The 21,997-nt window shown below is 42.6% G+C and overlaps 1 protein-coding gene across 4 annotated transcripts in view; it reads right to left on the bottom strand.

The window, feature by feature from the left end:
* The window catches only part of LOC137371926 (low-density lipoprotein receptor-related protein 1-like), a 1,827,029-nt gene that overhangs the window by 782,719 nt on the left and 1,022,313 nt on the right, over positions 1–21,997 (bottom strand). For all 4 annotated transcript variants that reach the window (XM_068035008.1, XM_068035009.1, XM_068035010.1 and 1 more), the window contains exons 24-25: positions 21,771–21,968; positions 18,153–18,357 (exon numbers count right to left, since the gene is read on the bottom strand). In XM_068035008.1, coding sequence (XP_067891109.1) covers positions 18,153–18,357; positions 21,771–21,968 — 403 coding nt within the window. The remainder of the gene's footprint in view (positions 1–18,152; positions 18,358–21,770; positions 21,969–21,997) is intronic.

Genomic DNA, 21,997 nt, shown 5'->3' with positions numbered 1-21,997 from the left:
GGAGTTCAACCTGGAAAAGTGTGAAGTGATTCATTTTGGAAGGTTGAATTTGAATGCGGAATACAGGCTTAAAGACAGGATTCTTGGTACTGTGGAGGAACAGAAGGATCTTGGGGTCCATGTCCATCGCTCAAAGTTGCCTCCCAAGTTGATAGGGTTGTTAAGAAGGCGGATGGTGTGTTGGCTTTCATTAACGGGGGATTGAGTTTAAGAGCCGCGAGGTTATGCTGCAGCTCTATAAGGCCCTGGTTCGACCATACTTGAAATATTTTCAGTTCTGGTCGCCTCATTATAGGAAGGATGTGGAAGCTTTAGAGAGGGTGCAGAGGAGATTTACCAGGATGCTGCCTGGACTGGAGGGCATGTCCTACGAAGAAAGACTGAGGGAGCTAGGGCTTTTCTCATTGGAGCAAAGAAGGATGAGAGGTGACTTGATAGAGGGGTACAAGATGATGAGAGGCATAGATAGAGTGGATAGCACCAGGGGGCATAATTTTAAGGTGATTGGAGGAAGGTTTTGGGGAGATGTCAGAGGTAGGTTCTTTACACAGAGAGTGGTGGGTGCGTGGAATGCGCTGCCAGCGGTGGTAGTAGAAGCAGATACGTTAGGGGCATTTAAGCGACTCTTGGATAGGTACATGGATGATAGTAGAATGAAGGGTAGGTAGTTAGTTTGATCTTAGAGTAGGTTAAAGGTTCGGCACAACATCGTGGGCCGAAGGGCCTGTACTGTGCTGTACTGTTCTATGTTCTATGTTCTATGTTTCTTTATATCATGCGGAGTGAATCGAATTGGCTGAAGTCTGGCATCTGTGATGCTGGGGACTTTAGGAGAAGGCCGAGATAGATCATCAACTCGGCACTTCTGGCTGAAGATTGTTGCAAATGCTTCAGCCTTATCTTTTGCACTGGTTGTGCTGGGCTCCCCCATCATTGAGGATGGGGATATTTGTGGAGCCACCTCCTCCAGTTCGTTGTTTAACTGTCCACCACCATTCACGGCTTGATGTGGCAGGACTTCAGAGCTCAGATCTGATCCGTTGGTTTTGGGATCGCTTAGCTCTGTCTATTGCATGCTGCTTACGCAGTTTGGCACGCAAGTAGTCCGGTGTTGTAGCTTCACTAGGTTGAGACCTCATTTTGATGTATGCCTGGTGTTGCTCTTGGCATGCCCTCCTGCACTCTTCATTGAACCAGGGTTGGTCTCCTGGCTTGATGGTAATGGTAGAGTGGGGATATGCCGGGCCATGAGGTTACAGATTGTGGTTGAGTATAATTCTGCTGCTGCTGATGGCCCACAGCGCCTCATGGATGCCCAGTTTTGCATTGCTGGATCTGTTCAAAATCTATCCCATTTAGCACTGTGGTAGTGCCACACAACACGATGGAGGGTATCCTCAATGTGAAGGCGGGACTTTGTCTCCAAAACGACTGTGCGGTGGTGTTCACTCCTACCAATACTGTCATGGACAGATGCATCTGCGGCAGGTAGATTGGTGAGGATCAGGTCAAGTATGCTTTCCCCTCTTGTTGGTTCCCTCACCACCTGCCGCATACCCAGTCTAGCAGCTATGTCCTTTAGGACTCAGCCAGCTCGGTCAGCAGTGGTGCCACCGAGCCACTCTTGGTGATGGACATTGAAGTCCCCCACGCAGAGTACATTCTGTGCCCTTGCCACCCTTAGTGCTTCCTCCAAATGCTGTTCAACATGGAGGAGTACTGACTCATCAGCTGAGGGAAGGTGGTAGGTGGTAATCAGCAGGAGGTTTCCTTGTCCATTTTTGATCTGATGCCAAGAACTGCCACTTGGCCAGTCACTGTAGCCTTAAGAGCAAGGTCATTAACTGCACCTGACCTCGAATGAAAAAGCACCGTCATTTGATCCTAAATTCACAGCCGCCAGTTAGATCCTGCCACTGCACAAAACTTAGAGGGTAGTATAGAGTTGATATCAGCACATGTTGAATCACTGGGCAAGAGTGGGTTGCAGCCAGGCCAGGGGAAAAGGATAATCTGTATGCCGGCTCACTTGAGAGGCAAGATTGCAGATGGGTTCTGCTACAGGGGACTCAGTTGAGGAATTCAATGGGGTGGTCTACAGGAAAATGCTGGTGAGCATACACAATGAGATGCTTGGAGCACTGGCAAACCTGCCAGACAGTCTGTTGTCACTATCAAGGAGCATGAAGGAGTTCATCTCCAACTTGGCTGTGGGCATCGCACAGGGTTTGGAGCCCACTCTTTCCAGCCTGAAAGTGGTGGCCAACTCCATAACAGCACTTGTGGACCATTCGTGATTCAGAATCTAATGGTCGGTGTCTCAGCTTCCACTGCAGCAGAGGTGGAAGCCTCTCAACGTCTGAATGCTGCAGTGTAAGCTCAGACTGAGGTAATGAGATTCATGCTTATTGCAATCCAAGCTCAGACTGTTGTCATCAAGCCTATGGATATCAGTGCTCAACGGGACGTGAAGGCTCTCACGGCAGTCCAGCAATCTGTTCTCCAACAGATTCATAGCAGTGGCTCCATCAAGCATTACCCTGATGTCCTCTCTCAGGATGACAGCATTTGTGCTCCCACCACTGTTACTCTGCCAGTTTCCTTGCTGCTGCCTCTCAGGCAGCCAGGCCAGACTACTGCTGCCCATGCTGAAGTGTGCAGTCCGAAACCAGGTCCAGACGGACCAGAGCTGCTTGAAGTCGTCCACAAAGTCATCTGCAGTCTTCCCAGTGAAAGTCAGCAGCCATGCTATAAGCAGTGGGGTAACACTGCACAGGAGCATTAGGTCAGGCAAGGGCACTAAGGGAATGCACGAGAGTAAATAGTTCAGTCGTGCATGTTTTATTGGAAGTGATGATGGATAAGTCATAGAGTCACATGAAGTTATACAGCACAGAAACAGGCCCTTCGGCCCACTATGTCCATGCTGGCCAACAAGCCTATCTATTCTAATCCCATTTTCCAGCATGTGGCCAATAGCCCTGTATGCTATTGCGTTTCAAGTGCTCATCTAAATACTTCTTAAATGTTGTGAGGATTCCTGCCACTACCACCCTTTCAGGCAGTGTGTTCCAGATTCCAACCACCCTCTGGGTGAAAAAGTTTTTCCTCAAATCCCCTCTAAATCTCCTTCCCCTTACTTTAAATCTATGTCCCCTGATTATTGACACCTTCGCTAAGGGAAAATGTTTCTTCCTATCTATGCCCCTCATAATTTTGTATACCTTAATCAGGTCCCCCCCTCAGCCTTCTCTGCTCTAAGGAAAACAACCCTAGCCTATCCAGTCTCTCTTCATATTTGAAATGCTCCAGCCCAGGCTACATCTTGGCGAATCTCCTCTGCATCCTCTCCAGTACATTCACATCCTTCCTATAGTGTGGTGACCAGAACTGTCCACAGTACTCCACCTGTGGCCTAACTAGCATTTTTTACAGCTCCATCATAACCTCCCTGCTCTTATATTCTATGCCTCGGCTAATAAAGGCAAGTATCCCATATGCCTTCCTAATGACCTTATCTAACTGTGCTGCTGCCTTCAGTGATCTATGGGCAAGTATACCAAGGTCCTGCTGTACCTCCTATGGTCCTACCATCCATTGTATATTCATTGTATATAAAGTTGTTATGGAATTTATTTTTGCCGGTGGTTTTGATTTCAGGATTTGGGTCAGGAGGATGCTGTGCTGGTACACAGCAGGTGGATTGAAAGGTGGGGAATTGTGAAGTAACTGTGACGAGGGACTGACATCTCAAGGGAACCGGAGTCTGATTATCCACCTATGGAGCGCTCAACCAGAGCAAGAGAGTCCTGGATGCCACTTCCCTTCCTTCGTTTCCTCCTCCTCCGCCCCCTGTACACTGCCTCCCCTCTATACTGTCTGTGCTCCATTTCCAAATCGTGCTGCAGCACAAGAGGGACTACAACTACAGACCCCTAACTGAAGACGACTTTCACCTGACAGCTCTTCTAACTCCTCTGTTCACCTTGTCAAGATCCAGCACCATTACCTTGAAAAAGCAAAAAGTTTGCAAAACTCCTCCAATAACAATCAACACAGTACTTCCACAAGCTCTGCACCAGCCAAAGTAAGTCAAAAACACCTCACCTGGAAGTTGGATGGTTGGACCTCTAAACAATGCTAGTTGGTGGGGGGGTGGGGGGGGGGTCCATCTGTGCAGCTGAAGATATATTCAGCTTGGGTTGTTTAAGAGAGGGCAGTTAACTGAAACTGTATGATCCAAAAAGGCAGATCACATGTCAAGTCAATGTTAGAGGTTGTTTGACATCATGATCTGCTCACTCTGCATATTTCTAGCACATGGACAGCACACCTGTGCTAGTGCCCTGTCAATCAACTTGGCCAGAAGGGTCTCGGCTGCCATTTTGTCAGTTTGGGGCTTCTGTTGCACCAGCAGCAGTGGTGCTACAGAACCCAATTTCACAGCATAAGTCTGTTAGTATCTGTAGTTTGAGATTATCAAGGAGGAAAGAAAGACTAGCATTTATCGAGTACCTTGCATGATCACGGAATGTCTCAAAGTGCTTTACAGCCAATGAAGTGTGGTTTGAATGTAGTCACTCATGTAGGAAACATGGCAGCCAATTGGCACACAGTAAGGTCTACAAACACCAATGCAATAATGACCAGATCACCGATTTTCTTTAATTAATGTTCGGTAGAGGACAAATGTTGGCCCGAACACAGGGTAGAATGCCCAGCTCTTCAAATAAGGCTGTGACCTTTTATGTCTACCTGAGGCCTCGGTTTAACGTCTCATCCAAAAGACAGAGCCCATTATGCAAAATAATGAGAATGTGGATTTATACAGCAAAGTTCTGTAGTATGGAACTGAAGGGTCCATAACAATTATAAGCTGCACTGATAGGTGATCCTCCAGTAGTGTGGAAATGGAAGGAATAGTCATGTGAAGGGTTTAGTAATAAGTCTTATTACTCATCCAGGCATAGTCTTGATGGCAAGCCCTTCTTGTCATGACTTGTTAAAAATGCATGAACCATTGACTTGTTTCACATTTTCCGCTACTCCAAGTGAACAATAAGAAATATGAGGAAGAATAATAATAATTTAACTGAGAGCCTATCTACAATTAGTTGTTGTGGTCACACAGCAAGTTTTTAATCATGCTTTTTATTGAAATTTAAAAACCTATATGATGCAAGATAAATTATTTGAAGTACTGGAAAACCTATTGTTTATTGCCATATCTTCATGCAGTTATTTATGGCCTGCAAACCTGTGGTGTGCTTTCTGAAAGAAGTATAAGTTGTGAACTATGGTTCATACACTAGTGTATGAGCACTACTCTGGAATTTATGGTAATTAAATGAGGTGTTAAATTAAAGGAAGAACATGATAAGGTTGCACTCGCACACAATTAGAAATTATTAAGGGTGCAATGAAACTAGTGGTGCACGTGATCTCATGCTACAAAACATTTATTCCATCAGGTGGCACAGTATGAACAAAAACACTCTACAAATATGTAAATTTCAGTCACAGGCACTCCTGTGCTTAAGGATTATTGACATCATGTTCTGTTTGCCTGTTGGAAAGGATGAACTTAGGTATTATTGGAAATTGCAGCTATGCTCCCTGTTTATCTATCAATTTCAAATTATTTTCTAAACTATTCTCAACAGTTTTGTTATTGCTTGAAGGGTTAATTTATTAGACCAGTAGAGCAAAAATATCTACTCATGTTTGGTCAAATCATTACTTTCAAATTATTTTTGGAGTACAGACATAAAACAGGTTATATTACAATATGGAAAGAAACTTATCGCACACAGAAGTGCCATTTCACTGTTTAACTTCATTTTTCCTTATTCACAATGCACCTCTCTTATAATGTTCCATCCACCACAGCTTTCCACAATGCTTTTATTGGCCATCCTGAGTTTGCTTTCCTGTCATTTTTCACTCAAAGTCAATATACTTACTGTATATCTTTACAAACAGCCTTAAAATACATGATTGATGGCTTTGGATGAAATATTAAAACCAAGGCTCCAACTGCCTTCACAAGTAGCTGTAAAAGATCCTGTGGTTAATTTTTAAATTTTGCCAGTACACTGGTGGAGCAGATTGCCTGCCCAGTTTTGAAAATACACAATTTTATTCCATTGTTATTAATGGGATGAAAGTCAATCAGGTTCGACAATGGGCAGGCTACTGTCCAGGTGTCCAAGTTGAGAATTTCTCCCTCCATATCACTATTCAGAGAGAACAGGGGAGTTCTCTTGGTGTCCTGGCCAACATTTATTAATCAACCAACACGACCAAAGACTGTTTAATTGATCATTTACTTTATTGCAATTTGTCAGACCTTGCTGTGTGCAAATTGGCTGCTGCACTTACATACGACAATGAATGCACATCAAAATACTTCATTAGTTATGAAGCACTTGAGGAGATGAAACCAACAACATGAATACAAGTTTTAATCTTTAATGAACATATTTAACATATGTGTTAGACATGAGGAAATGAGCACATGAAATATATGCATTGTATGTATCTTTTAGGCATCTTCATGTTTACTACTATTATTTTGTTTGATTTTAGGCAAAAAGTAGACACAAGTAAAAAATAGTATTTCACCATTTTGCACTTATTTTTCGATAAAGGTACCATGCAGAAACTTCACCTCCAAAGTTTATAGTTTGTATTATTTTTCCCATATTTATGTAAAAGATTTTATTTTCTAATTAATCCAACTCTTAAATCTCTGGCAGTTTTGTGGGTAGTGTGGCCTTTCTGCACTGTCCAGGTTGAGCTCTTGCACAATTACATTGGAGTGAATTCTAATGTTACAATGAAGAAGCCATTTAAAAGTCAGGAACAGTTTTATTATTGTGATTTTAGGCCATAAAGTCATTTTAAAATAGTTTTAATTAAACAATAAGAATTATTGAAGACTTCAATAGCCTGTCTGCTGTACTTTTCTGTACCTTTCTCCCCCTAAAAAATTATTTTCCAATTTTTGACTTTTTTCTATATTCTTCCTCATATTTCCTATTGTTCACTTGGAGTAGTGGAAAATGTGAAACAGGTCAATGGCTCATGCATTTTTAACAAGTCATGACAAGAAGGGTTTGTTATCAAGACTATGCCTGGATGAGTAAACACTACCGCAGTACGCTAATGGTTAAAAAAAAGTTTCTCTGTGGAAATTTCACAAAAACCATTTTTTATAATATATATATATATATAAAGAGAGCTGTTTAGAGAGGGGAAGCTATTAGAATGTCAATTCAGCTTTCCAGAGATTTCCTGAAAAGATTTTCCTTAGGGAAGGTCTCCCTGTAATATTCATAAGGTGGTATTTGGGTTTTGAATAGTGTACAGGTCATGAAGCCATGTCCCCAGTGAGACAAGCTTGCAATGAAACAATTTGTTTTTTAAACTGATGAATTAATTTGTGAAATATTTTCTGAAGAATTATATTTAAGAAAAGACAGTATTTTTTCATAGCTTGGTCTTTCAGCATTGTTCTTTCTTCTTCTTTCTTTGGCCTCCTTGTCTCCAGAGACAATGGGTAAGCGCCTAGAGGTGGTCAGTGGTTTGTGGAGCAGTGCCTGGAGTGGCTATAAAGGCCAATTCTAGAGTGACAGACTCTTCCACAAGTGCTGCAGATAAAATTGGTTGTCGGGGCTGTTACACAGTTGGCTTTCTCCTTGCACTTCTGTCTTTTTTCCTGCCAACTGCTAAGTCTCTTCGACTCGCCACTATTTAGCCTCGCCTTTATGGCTGTCCGCCTGCTCTGGCGATCACTGGCAACTGACTCCCACAACTTGTGGTCAATGACACAGGACTTCATGTCGCGTTTGCAGACGTCTTTAAAGCGGAGACATGGATGGCCGGTGGTTCTGATAGCAGTGACGAGCTCGCTCTACAATGCGTCCTTGGGGATCCTGCCATCTTCCATGCAGCTCACATGGCTAAGCCATCTCAAGCACCGCTGGCTCAGTAGGGTGTATATGCTGGGGATGTTGGCCACCTCGAGGACTTCTGTATTGGAGATACGGTCCTGCCAAGGATTCTCCGGAGGCAGCGAAGATGGAATGAGTTGAGATGTCACTCTTGGCTGACATACGTTGTCCAGGCCTCGCTGCCATGGAGCAAGGTACTGAGGACACTGGCTTGAAACACTCGGACTTTGGTGTTCTGTGTCAATGCGCCATTTTCCCACAGCCCATTGGCCAGTCTGGACACAGCAGCGGACGCCTTTCCCATGCGCTTGTTGATTTCTGCATCGAGAGACAGGTTGCTGGTGATAGTTGAACCTAGGTAGGTGAACTCTTGAACCACTTCCAGAGCGTGGTCGCTGATATTGATGGATGGAGCATTTCTGACATCCTGTCCCATGATGTTCCTTTTCTTGAGGCTGATGGTTAGGCCAAATTCATTGCAGGCAGCCGCAATCCTGTTGATGAGCCTCTGCAGACACTCTTCTGTGTGGGATGTTAATGCAGCATCATCAGCAAAGAGGAGTTCCCTGATGAGGACTTTCCATACTTTGGTCTTCACTCTAAGATGGACAAGTTTGAACAACCTGCCATCTGATCTTGTGTGGAGGAAAATTCCTTCTTCTGAAGACTTGAATGTATTGTTCTATATAAATGATATCGATGGCAATGACTCAATAAGGACTAGTCAGGTCTTTCCAGAATTATAAACATTGCCTTTTAAAATATACAAAAAAACATTTTTTTTTCTTTTGGCTTGGCTTTATATTCTGCCAGGACAGTTTCTTGTTGCTAAATCCCCTATTAAGGGATATGGGGAAAAGGCAGGTATATGGAGTTAGGTCGCAGATCAGCCATGATCTCATTGAATGGCAGAACCAGCTCAAGGTGTGAAATGACATACTCCAATCCCATGTTTATACTCACTGTCTATTGAAATGGACAGACCTTGTATATTAGGAGTTCTCCACATAAAGACTCAGGTTATAAATTTAGAGGAGGCTTTAATAATTTGCAACAGTCTTCTCAGACTTTGTAAAATATTTAAGTTGACTCCATCCAGACTGTTGCATGATCTAGTGGGAGTTTCTTATTGGAACATGAGGCCAACAGAAAGAAAAAAAAAAGTTGTATACTTTGATAAAGCACTGGGCTCCAAGTGAGCACAATCACCTGACACATGTGGGAAAAAAGTTTTAGTGGTCGCAGCACTAATCAAAAAAAAAAATCCATTCACTTAATTTTTGTTCAAAACATTTTTGTTTTTTTTCTTTATTCTTGCACCAATTCCCTTGCTGAACTTATTTATCCATGACCAGGTCTTGATACTCCCTTATAGGCTATCATTAAACATGCACATCAGTAAAGTAAGGGAGGTAGGTTTAAAAATGAATTGTTTCATTGGCAGTGGGTAGGCAGACCACTCAACTGGGAAAGTGTATGCATTTTTGGTCATTATGACTGCCTTTTTTTGGTGTGGATGTCGTGAATTCTGTCCTGCAATCAACAGGGCTCTTAATCATAATTACTGCAAGGGGAGTCCATGTAGCAGACTAGAGAAAGGAAAACATGGAAATGACATCCTGCCCCAGAATCTGGCGTCTTCCAAGTTCCTGTGGCTGTTCTTTAGCATAGGTGAAAGGAAGAAAACTGCGTGCCTCCCAGTAACTGTATATGGCACTAACAACAGGCACCAAAAGAGTACTGGTCCACACATTTTAAGTGTCATGTTCAGGATGTCACACAGTATCGTTGCAGGCACAGAATAGGATGAAAACACAATTTAAGCAAAGCGAGGAGCAAAACTTTGTTGATTATACCTGGTATTAAAGGCATTTTTTTTTGTAAGATCCATTCATTTTTTTTCATCTTTCAAATGCATATCCGAGAGAACTACCATAATTAATGGTCGACCAGATTATGGAAAAAAACAGGAGTATAGTCACAGCAGGTGTAGCTTCCATTTTTTCCCCTCTTTCCATATCAGTACTAAATGGCAAAATAAAGGGAGCTAGATCATTGAGTGCCAGCTCGGTTCACTGGTAACACTCCTACTTCTGTCTCAGAAAGTTGTGGGTTCATGCCCCACTCCAGGTGTTCAGCACATAATCTAGGTTGACACTTGAATGCATGATTGAAAGAGTGCTACATTGTCAGAAGTGTTATCTTTTGGGTGTGGATTAAATCAAAGCCTAGTGTGAATGTAAAAGATTCCTGTGTGCAGCAGAGTCTTAAATAGTGTTCTTGGCCATATTTACCCCTCAACCAAAACTAATCATTTATCTCTTTGCTGTTTGTGGGACCTTTACGTAGGTTGGGCTGTCATATTTGCCGAAAAAACACCAGAAACCGTACTTCAAAAAGATTTAAATAGTTGCAAAGTGCCTTTGGTATAGCCTGATCTATGTGACAGATACCAAAATTTCTTTGTATCTGTCATACCGACTCCTCTTGTCATAAATATGGACCAGGTTCTAGTCATTAGTAGGGAGATCACCAGATCTGGCGCTAAAAATAACCTTTCAAATTTAGGAAAAAATAGTCAGTCGTTCTTACCTGGGTGATCTACCTACTATCAATGAAAATAGTTCATGTCGAATGAATTAATTATGCTCGGTGGACATGAAATTATTATTTCAAATGTGTTGCATACCAGAAAATGAGCTGCATTTAATGTTCCCACGGCTGGGAGCAGCATGCTGCCATGCTGCCGCGATCGAGTGCGCAGCGACTCATGATAATATGCCAGTCGGGCTGCCCTCCCACCAGCCCCCCCCCCCCCCCAATCACGTGGTGGGAGCTGGCTCTGCGATGCCGGCAAAGGCGTCAGTTGCTTCTGCGCAGGCGCTGCTGCCCTTTTTAAAGGGCTGCCAGACCTAGCTCTAAATTTGAATATTTAAACTCATATCCCCCCCCCCCCACAAAGTAGACTGCAAATAAAATGTCTCCCCTTTCTCCCACCAAAAATACACTTATATTGCATAGTTGCTCTCTCCCCCCAAAAAGACTTACATTGCTGATTTGACCTCCCCCCCACTCCAAAATGTACAAAGTGCAGAAGTCACCCCATCCCCCCCCACATGTTACACTATTAATCCAGATTCGCCCCCCCACTCCGCCCCGCCCCCCAATTACACTAAAAATCCTAAGTTCTCCCCTTCCCCACCTTGGCGGCACCAGCTTTCTTCCCGTGAGGGCGCGAGTGGCAGCAGCCACACGGAAAGATCCTGGGCAGTCAGTAAGATAGCTGTGAATATTATTTAAATGTATGTATTACCTTCATTTAAATATATAAAGTTGGGTCCTGTTGCCGAGCGGCGGGAAGGCCGCCATGGAGCCTTGCCACCGCCAGGAAGATTGGGCCTGGTACTCCCGGCATCAGGCTCTGTGGCGGGCCGCTGCCGGTTCGATCTTCCGCACCCCCCCCCCCCCCCCCCCCGCCTCCCCCGCCATGGAGCCCGACGCCGGCAGCTCAACTAAATCCAGCCCAATGGGTTATCAATTTCATACAGCAGCAGGATTACCATTTATCACACCAGCAATAAACAAAGTCTGAGAAACAGTCAATGAATTGAGTGAATGGGTGTTAGTGCTGACACAAATACTTTCTAATGAATTTTAAGGATCAAATATTGTAAATTTGTGAAAGTGAGCCTGAGTAGGGGCCGCTGTCTTTCAATGAGCGAGGTTCAGTCAAACTCTGAATAATGGAAAAAATTCTCTCTCTGTTGATTGTTCGAGTAGTTCATGAAATGAATTTTGCTGTCATTCACCAATTTCCTGCGTCACTTTTTCCACGTTCTCCTTATCCAAATATGCATTTATTGGTGTGTGATTCTTGTCCGTGAATGTTAGCTGGTTATTTGTTCATTTGAGGCCCTATTGCCAAGTCCAATCCTGCCCTGATCCAAATTACATATGAAATCAATTCAAGGAAGTGGATTCCAAGTGAATTGCGCCATTTCCCAGCATCCACATCCTTCATCTTGATCAGAGCAGAAATTCACCCAAAGGTGTTAATTTTCAAAAGTGCAGCTATGCATTCTTATGGAAAATTGTAATTCAAATCGTGAGCTATTTAATCATGCAACAGAATTACATTCACGCTGCTTACAGCTGGAAAAACACAAATGCAGGTCATTTAGACAAATTTCATGGTTTGCACAAAAGGTAGTTTTAAACTTCGTCATTCAGACAGTAACCTGACAGAACAGATTGCCGCCCATTTTAGAACAAGTTTACCACCCAAGTGAAGCAGTGGAGCATTCCCCTTATAACCTTTAGCCAAGCAAATTCATTAATAATGGACACAATCCTGGCCATATTATACACTATCTCCTGAAGTGGAAAAAACAATCCAATAAACTTGATCACAAATAGATTCTACAAATTTATAATTTAACGTTAACATTTTAGATCGTTAATTAATTCAAACCGATAATTGAAATATTTTACCCACACAGGAAATTTTTTGTGACAAACCCTCAATATTCATTGCAGCCTGTTTTGCTATTCCGACATTTACAGAGGTTAATTTAACACATTTCATGCATATTCCTTTTTGTCACCTGCCAGCTTCTCCAACTGAACACTGATCACAGACTTCTAATCTACAACACAATGGTGACAGCAACCCAATTCAAATTTAATTTAAAATTCTGCTGTAGAACGAAAGAAAATCCTTCGTAAATAATCAATAATAAAAATACGTTCTTAGCTGGACCTGGGAGATGATGCAGAGCCAGCAAAATAGATTCTTATCTGTCTGCTCGTGGTGGTAGGAATGTCAGCAGGAGAAAAATATGCTTGCTGCAAAGTTGTCACTGCCATCTCTAGGTGCACCAAACACCGAATCATGTGTAACTATTTCTTTCTTTCCGTCGCATTCAGCAATAAAGCCAGCTCTTCTGTCTTGCCCTCCCCTGACAAATAAGGTCCTCTCTCTTCCCATAAGCACTTCACTGTGCAATGTTCAGGGAAGATAAACACCTTTGATTGAAATACTTCCTCAGCATTTGATTCCTTATGCCCATTCACCTCCACCATTTCTCTCACTCCTCCATCTCCTCCTTTTCTCACCCCTTCCACCCTCCTCTCCCCATCTTCCCTCCTCTGTCTTTTTCCTTTTTCCTCCTCCCCTTCTGATGCTCTGTCCCTTCCTCCTGTGCTCTTCCCCTCACCCCTTCCCCTCTTGCCTCATTCCAAATATATTCTACTTTCTAACTCTGTTTGACCTAATAAGTGTGTTTGATCGTGATCTTCTGTGTGCAATGGAAGATCAACTAATGTGCATATATGTGTGTATTATATATAATATACGCCAAATATACATTTTAGAGCATCTGTCAATCCAGATGTCATATTTCAAAGTATTAAAAGAGATGTACACATACTGTTTGTAAAGAAAAGAAAAGGAATGCTTTTTTTTTGGAGATAGAACTGGAAATTTATAAGCACCTGGAAACCTGCAAAAGTTCCCTCACCAAAAACAATTAGACTATGATTGATCACAGGAGCTAAATAGACATCCATCTGCCACCTATCACCAACCCCCGGCACACCCCACCCCCAAACTGGAAATACCTGGGCTGTGGACTTCAAGGAACAGGCCAGAGTTAGCAACTAAATATCGCAACCATGCTCCAAACTGTGCATCCACAACAGCACTGGAGATGAATAATTATAGAATCATAGAAAGTTTATGGCACAGAAAGGGGCCACTGGACCATCGTGTTTGCATTGGCCGGAAAATGAGCTACCTAGTCTAATCCCACCTACCAGCATTTGGTCTGCAGCCCTGCAGGTTAGGGCGCCAAAGGTGCATTTCCAGACACCTTTTAAATAAGTTGAGTATTTCTACCTCTACTACCCTTTCAGGCAGTGAGTTCCAGACCCCCACCACCCTCTGGGTGAAAAAATATTTCCTCATCTCCCTCTAATCTTTCCATCAATTACTTTAAATATATGCGCACTCATCACTTACCTCTCTGATAAGGTAAATAGGCCCTTCACATCCACTCTATCCAGGCGCCTCACAATTTTGTACATTTCAATCAAATCTCCCCTCAGCCTTCTCTGTTCTAAGGAGACCAACCCCTGCCTATCCAATCTTTCCTCATAGCTGCAATTTTCGGTTCTGGCAACATCCTCATAAATCTCCTCTGTACCCTCTCTAGTTACATCCTTTCTGTAATGAGGTAACCAGAACTGCACACAGTATTCAAGTTGTGGCCTAACTAATGATTTAAACAATTCCAACATAACCTCCCTCTCTTATATTCCATACCTCGGCTCATAAATGAAAGGATTCCATATGCTTTCTTAACCACCATATCGATCTGTCCTGCTACCTTCAGGAATCTGTGGACATTCATTCCAAGGTCCCTCACTTCCTCGACACATCTCAGTATTCACCCATTAATTGTGTATTCCTTTGCCTTGTTTGACCTCCCCAAATACATCACCTCACACTTCTCTGGGTTATATTCCATTTGCCACTTTTATGCCCACCTGACCAATCCATCAATATCTTCCTGCAGCCGACAGCTATCCTCCTTGCTATTTACCACATGGCCAATCTTTGTGTCATCTGCAAACTTCTTGATCATGCCCCTATATTTACATCCAAATCATTAATATACACACAAAAAGCAGGGGACCCAGTACTCAGCACTGCAAAATGCCACTGGAAACAGCCCTCCAGTTATAAAGACACTGGAAACAGCCCTCCAGTCGCTATTACCCGTCAACAATTACCCTTTACTTCAAAGAACAAACAAAGAACAAAGAACAGTACAGCACAGGAACAGGCCATTCGGCCCTCCAAGCCTGCGCCGATCTTGATGCCTGCCTAAACTAAAACCTTCTGCACTTCCGGGGTCCGGATCCCTCTATTCCCATCCTATTCATGTATTTGTCAAGATGCCTCTTAAACATCTCGATGGTACCTGCTTCCATCACCTCCCCCGGCAACAAGTTCCAGGCACTCACCACCCTCTGTGTAAAGAACTTGCCTCGAACATCCCCTCTAAACTTTGCCCCTCGCACCTTAAACCTATGTACCCTAGTAACTGACTCTTCCACCCTGGGAAAAAGCTTCTGACTATCCACTCTGTCCATGCCACTTATAACTTTGTAAACCTCTATCATGTCGCCCCTCAACCTCCGTCGTTCCAGTGAAAACAATCCGAGTTTATCCAACCTCTCCTCATCGCTAATGCCCTCCAGACCAGGCAACATCCTGGTAAACAACTTCTGTACCCTCTCCAAAGCCTCCACGTCCTTCTGGTAGTGTGGCGACCAGAATTGCACGCAATATTCTAAGTGTGGCCTAACTAAAGTTCTGTACAGCTGCAGCATGACTTGCCTATTTTTATACTCTATGCCCCAACTGATGAATGCAAGCATGCTGTATACCTTCTTGACTACCTTATCCACCTGCGTTGCCACTTTTAGTGACCTGTGGACCTGTACGCCCAGATCTCTCTGCCTGTCAATACTCTTAAGGGTTCTGCCATTTACTGTCTACTTCCCACCTGCATTAGACCTTCCAAAATGTATTACCTCACATTTGTCCGAATTAAACTCCATCTGCCATTTCTCCGCCCAAGTCTCCAACCGATCTATATCCTGCTGTATCCTCTGACAATCCTCATCACTGTCCACAACTCCACCAACCTTTGTGTCGTCCGCAAACTTACTAATCAGACCAGCTACATTTTCCTCCAAATCATTTATATATACTACAAACAGCAAAGGTCCCAGCACTGATCCCTGCAGAACATCACTAGTCACATCCCTCCATTCAGAAAAGCACCCTTCCACTGCTACCCTCTGTCTTCTATGACCGAGCCAGTTCTGTATCCATCTTGCCAGCTCCCCTCTGATCCCATGTGACTTCACCTTTTGTATCAGTCTGCCATGAGGGACCTTGTCAAAGGCTTTACTGAAGTCCATATAGATAACATCCACTGCCCTTCCTTCATCAATCGTCTTCATCACTTCCTCAAAAAACTCAATCAAATTAGTGAGACATGACCTCCCCTTCACAAAATCATGCTGCCTCTCACTAATAAGTCCATTTGTTTCCAAATGGGAGTAAATCCTGTCCCGAAGAATCCTCTCTAATAATTTCCCTACCACTGACGTAAGGCTCACCGGCTGATAATTTCCTGGATTATCCTTGCTACCCTTCTTAAACAAAGGAACAACATTGGCTATTCTCCAGTCCTTTGGGACCTCATCTGTAGCCAATGAGGATGCAAAGATTTCTGTCAAGGCCCCAGCAATTTCTTCCCTTGCCTCCCTCAGTATTCTGGGGTAGATCCCATCAGGCCCTGGGGACTTATCTACCTTAATGCTTTGCAAGACACCCAACACCTCCTCCTTTTTGATAATGAGATGACTGAGACTATCTACACTCCCTTCCCTGGGCTCATCATCCACCAAGTCCTTCTCCTTGGTGAATACTGATGCAAAGTACTCATTTAGTACCTCACCCATTTCCTTTGGCTCCACACATAGATTCCCTTCTCTGTCCTTGAGTGGGCCAACACTTTCCCTGGTTATCCTCTTGCTCTTTATATACATATAAAAAGCCTTGGGATTTTCCTTAATCCTGTTTGCCAATGACTTCTCATAACCCCTTTTAGCCCTCCTGACTCCTTGCTTAAGTTCCTTCCTACTGTCTTTATATTCCTCAAGGGATTTGTCTGTTCCTACCTTCCAGCCCTTTCGAATGCTTCCTTTTTCTTTTTGATGAGGCTGACAATATCCCGCGTTATCCAAGCTTCCTGAAACTTGCCAAACTTATCCTTCTTCCTCACAGGAACATGCTGGTCCTGGATTCTAATCAACTGACGTTTGAAAAACTCCCACATGTCAGATGTTGATTTACCCTCAAACAGCCGCCCCCAATCTAAATTCTTCAGTTCCTGCCTAATATTGTTATAATTAGCCTTCCCCCAATTTAGCACCTTCACCCGAGGACTGGTCTTATCCTTATCCTGCCAGTCAACCAATTTTGTATCCACCTTGCTATATTTCCCTGGATCCCATGGCTTTTTTTTTAACCAGTCTGCCATGTGGGATCTTTTCAAAAGCCTTGCTAAAATCCATGTAGACCACATCAACTGCACTACCCTCATCAATCTTACTTGTTATTTCTTCAAAAAATTCAATCAAGTTAGTCAGACAAGATCTTCTTTTAACAAATACATGCTGATTAATCTGTGCCCTTCAAATTGATCGCTTGTCCTGCCCACTACTGAGGTTAGACGGTCTGGCCTGTAATTATTCAGTCTCCCTTTTTAAACAGAGGTACAACGTTAGCAGTCCTCCAATCCTCTGGCACCGCACCTGTATCCAGTGAAGATTGGAAAATTATGGTCAGATCTTCCCCTATTCCCTCTCTGGCTTCTTTTAGCAGCCTGCGGTGCATTTCATTCAGTCCTGGTGATTTATCAACTTTCAAGGATGCTAATCCCATTAATATTTCCCTCTCTCCCTATGTTTATCACATCCAATACTTCACACCCCTCTTCCTTAACTACAATATCTGAATCTCGCACTTTTGTGAAGAATATGTATTATATAAATAATCATAGCCATAACTGCATCGAAGTATTATTTAAACTTCCTTATCCATATTATTGATGTCTAGTTAAACTAGTTTCCAATATGAATTATGTCTTGTTTGCATTTTAACTATAATTACCTAAAATCTATACCACAGAATAGGTTATTTGGCCCAAAGGGTCATATTCCTCACAGGTTTCCTCCCAATCAAATTACCTTGCCCCGATTGCCTTCTATTCTCTTCACCTTGTATGCATCAAGAAATTAAAACCAGTATTTTATTTGCATTCCTTATGGCTTCATTAACTTGTGCTGCTATTTTTCGCAATTTATGCATCTGCAATCCCAGTTTGCTTTGCTTTTCTACCCCAGTTAGTTTCTTACCTTATTATATTTAGTAAACATTCTTTTCCCTCGTAGCATATCTTCCATGTCTCATAAAAAATGCTGCTATGCTTTTTGTCTTATTAATGAAAAAATAGAAACATTTCTGGCAGCAACATTCCCTTGTTCTCTTTGTTTTACAAGCAAAGTAATAAAATACTTTATTTTCAGTTTTCTATAAGATGAGATTTGCAAACTAACCCAAATCGGGGATCCAAAGCTATGGCCCGTGGATACACCATGGCACCTGCAATTAAGGTAGTCCTCATGTTGCCATCCAGTTTTGCTACTTCAATCTGTTCCATTTTGCTGTCTATCCAGTAAATGTTTCCCGCAATCCAGTCCACAGCCAACCCTTCGGGAGTGTCTAGACCATGCTGTACAATAACTTCCACACTGCTCACAGCTGAAAAAACAACCACGTCATTTCCATAAACATCAAGGTTAGATATATTTAATTCCTTCTCCAGTAATAATTGACATAATCACATTCGTCTTGTAAAAAATCTACTGACTTATCTGGAAAAATAACCCAATAAACTGAATCATAAATAGGTTACACAATTTTACGCAGTTAAACTGTTTGATATTCTATATATTTGTTGGATTCAAAAACTTTCATTTGCAGTATTTTGCCAGTGCAGCAAAAAGTTATCCAACAAATCCACAATGAATGGGAAAGTAAACTGATTTGAAAATGATTGATTCTTCTGTTTTCATTTTGGCATTTAGAAGATGTGAAGCAATACTCAGTGCAGCTGCTTTTCTCTGGTTGGAAAAGCATTTAAGCTTAAAAAAAAAGGAAAATAAATATAATTTTAACACCCTTAGAATTTACAGCCTGGTAGCTCAGCATGTTGGTGCACTGAAAGACACCAGAATGATGTTTCTACTCATTTCATTCTCTGCATCATTCACTCGCAATCTTAACCCAGCTATCTGCACGGACATCCAATGGAGTCTATGCATTTAATCAGAGGCAAGGTTATAGTAAAAGGGGAGATGGTGGTGTAGTATTAATGTTACTGTACTAGCAATACAGAGGCCCATGCTAATGCCCTGGGAACACAGGTTCAAATCCCACCATGGCAGCTGGCGGAATTTAAATTCAATTAATAAATAAATTCAATTAATTAATAACAAATCTGGAGTTGAAAGCTAGCCTCAGTAATGGTGATATGAAATTATCATTGATCGTTGTAAAACAAACTAATGCCCTAAAAAACTAATGTTCACTAATGTCCTTTAGAAAAGGAAATCTGCTGTCCTTATCTGGTCTGGCCTACATGTAACTCCAGACCCACAGCAATATGGTTGACTCTTAACTGCCCTCTGAAATGGCCTAGCAAGCCACTCAGTTGTCAAGGGCAATTATGGATAGGCAACAAATGCTGGCCTTGCCAGCAACACCCACATCCCATGAAAAACAAAAATAGGCTAATCACCTCATCCCTTGCCTTTCCCAATCAGTCAACATAGTATCATACAATTTCAGTTTCAATATTTTGATAATAATGCCTAGTTTGTTCATACCTGTGCATCCATTGGAAAATATGCATGAAAAGCAGAGCAAAATAAGGGGGAAAAGGTATATTCTAATGGAGAAGTTTGACAAGGACATGGGAAAATTAAGTTCTTGATGTCCTGATGCTGCATAATATATTAAAAATTTCAAAAAAACTGCAAAAAATTATGATTGAAGTGGGAAAACCTGATATTACATTTGTAGCTAAGTTCACAGGTCACATTTTTGAAGCTACAACTGCTGTAAGGACTGCAGCATATTAAATAACTTCAGAGTTGCCTTATGCAGTTTCTGATTTGCAAGATTTTGCTTGCAACAAGAGGCAACCTCTTGAAGTTTGAATTTATTTGGCTGAACTTTCAAAAAGACTTGCACTTTTCAATCAATTATACAAATGGGTTGGTGAGGTGGAAAGTGAGCATAAAATCTTTTTGAAAGCAAAGACTTTGATTTAAGTGGGATAAAATCTCACCATGACTTGAAGAAATGTCACCACAGAATAATTCATCAGTCAGTATTATCTGAATAGAAAATATGCACTCAACATTGACTAATTTGATTTCAGACAGCACAGATTGGCATTCTCATCCTCATCTTGAACTTGCATCTTAGTTAAAATATAAGAATTGGTGTGGTCTAACAAAAGTGTGCTAAGTTCATCAAATTCTTTTATTTGCATCTCAATCTCCAGTCATCCTCATCATGTCCCTTTTTCATCCAGTTGTCTCTTGAACCTATTTATACTTTTTACTTTTTGGTCATTCCTAGTAATTTATCCCACAATTCTCTTACCTTTTGGGTAAAAGAAAAAGGTTCTAACCGCCTTTCTTACTCCTAACATCATAATCTTTGAAATAAAAACAGAAAATGCTGGAAATACTCAGCAGGTCTTGTAGCATTTGTGGAGAAACGGAGGCTGGAATTTTGCGCCCCCCCTCCCCCCCGCAGGAGTAAGCTTCTGGTGGGGGTGGGGTGGGTTGTAAAATTGAGTGGGGGTGTGAGCGGTGCCGTTCCTGTCGCCTTCATGCCCCCGTTGCAATTTTATGAGGGGCTGTGGCAATGAGAAACAGTCCACCTGTCCCAGGCCAATCAAGGCCCTTATGTGGCCAATGAACTGTCATTTTATGGGCCTCCTCCCACCGCCGCTGGTATTTTATCAGCGGCCAGCTGAAGTCTCCCTGGAGGCCGCCCAGTAAAACCTAGTGGCCTCCTTGCAGGCTGGAGGGGGGGGGGGGGGGCCTCTTGATTGTCACCCTGTGCCCTATGGAGGGCACCTCCATGATCCAACTGCCTCCACTGCACTGCATTACGCCTGCCCCCAGACCAACCGAACCCCCCGCCACCCCAATGCCGCCTTGCTAGGGCCCGGCTGATTGTCCCCAGACAAATACCTTGTTTCCGGACCAGTGTCCCTCTTGCTGCTGTGGCTTGGTGCAGTCCCAGCAATGGCCACCGCTCCAAGTGGTGCTGCTGGGATTGAGCTGCTCGCCCGCTGATTGGCTGGCAGCTCTTGGAGGTGTGGCTTCCTGCCTCAGAGGGATGGCAGTCCCGTCCAAGGCCAATTAAGGGCCTGGGGCATGTAAAATCCTGCTATGGCTACCTCGGCCTGGTGGAGGTGGGCTCACCCCTGACTATTTGGCCAGTGGGCAGGGCCTCCTGCCCAATGTAAAGTTCCAGCCAGAGTTAATGTTTCAAGTCGAAGATCTTTCATGAGAACATCAACCTGAAGCGTTAACTCTGTTTTTCTCTCCACAGATGCTACCTGACCTGCTGAGCATTTCCATCATTTTCTGTTTTGATTTCAGGTTTCCAGTATTTTGCTGTTGTTTTAGATCCTAACCTTTGACCCTTGTCTTCTAGTATATTTATTCTACACCATAGTGAACAATTATTTGTACAGATGCATTCGTCAAGCTTGAGGACTCAAGCTCTGCTTCCATCCAAAATCAAAGTAAATTGAAATGGACTGATCCCACTTTGTAAATGTTATGAATCTTATATATGGATTTGGAGAGGTCTTCCATAGATAAACATTCTAATAAGGTCACATTTCTATTTTGAAATAATAGGAGGGAAATTTCCTCTGGTCACCTTCTCTTGCAGAATCATTAAAGCATTCCAACGGGTGTATTATTTCATTAAAACCAGCAATTACAGGAAAACTTTACAATATATTTAGTGTTGCTAACAGATAGTGCCCAAAGGAAACCTTTTGGAATATCTTAGATATGTGTCCTTTAAAGGGCAAGGGTAGTAACTGGAAAAAAAAAAGTTAGCTCAATAAAATATTATACCTCCCACTTCCGAGAGCTTTCCTTTGTAAATTTTATCTTCCACAACATCAGTCCAATAGAGAGAACTCTGATTGAAATGGAAATCAATTGCTATAGTGTTCCTCAAGCCAGGGACTAATAAGTTGTAGTCTTGCTTGTGAAGATCCAGTCTTCGAATCTCATGCCGAATGGAAAAAATTATGTATGGCTCAAAAGGATCTGTCAAAGAAAACACATGTCTGAGATTA

Source organism: Heterodontus francisci, chromosome 7 (genome assembly GCF_036365525.1).
Source record: "Heterodontus francisci isolate sHetFra1 chromosome 7, sHetFra1.hap1, whole genome shotgun sequence".
Classification (NCBI taxonomy): Eukaryota; Metazoa; Chordata; class Chondrichthyes; order Heterodontiformes; family Heterodontidae; genus Heterodontus; species Heterodontus francisci.
Note: the sequence above shows the minus strand (reverse complement) of the source record. Positions and strands in the feature narration are given on the sequence as shown.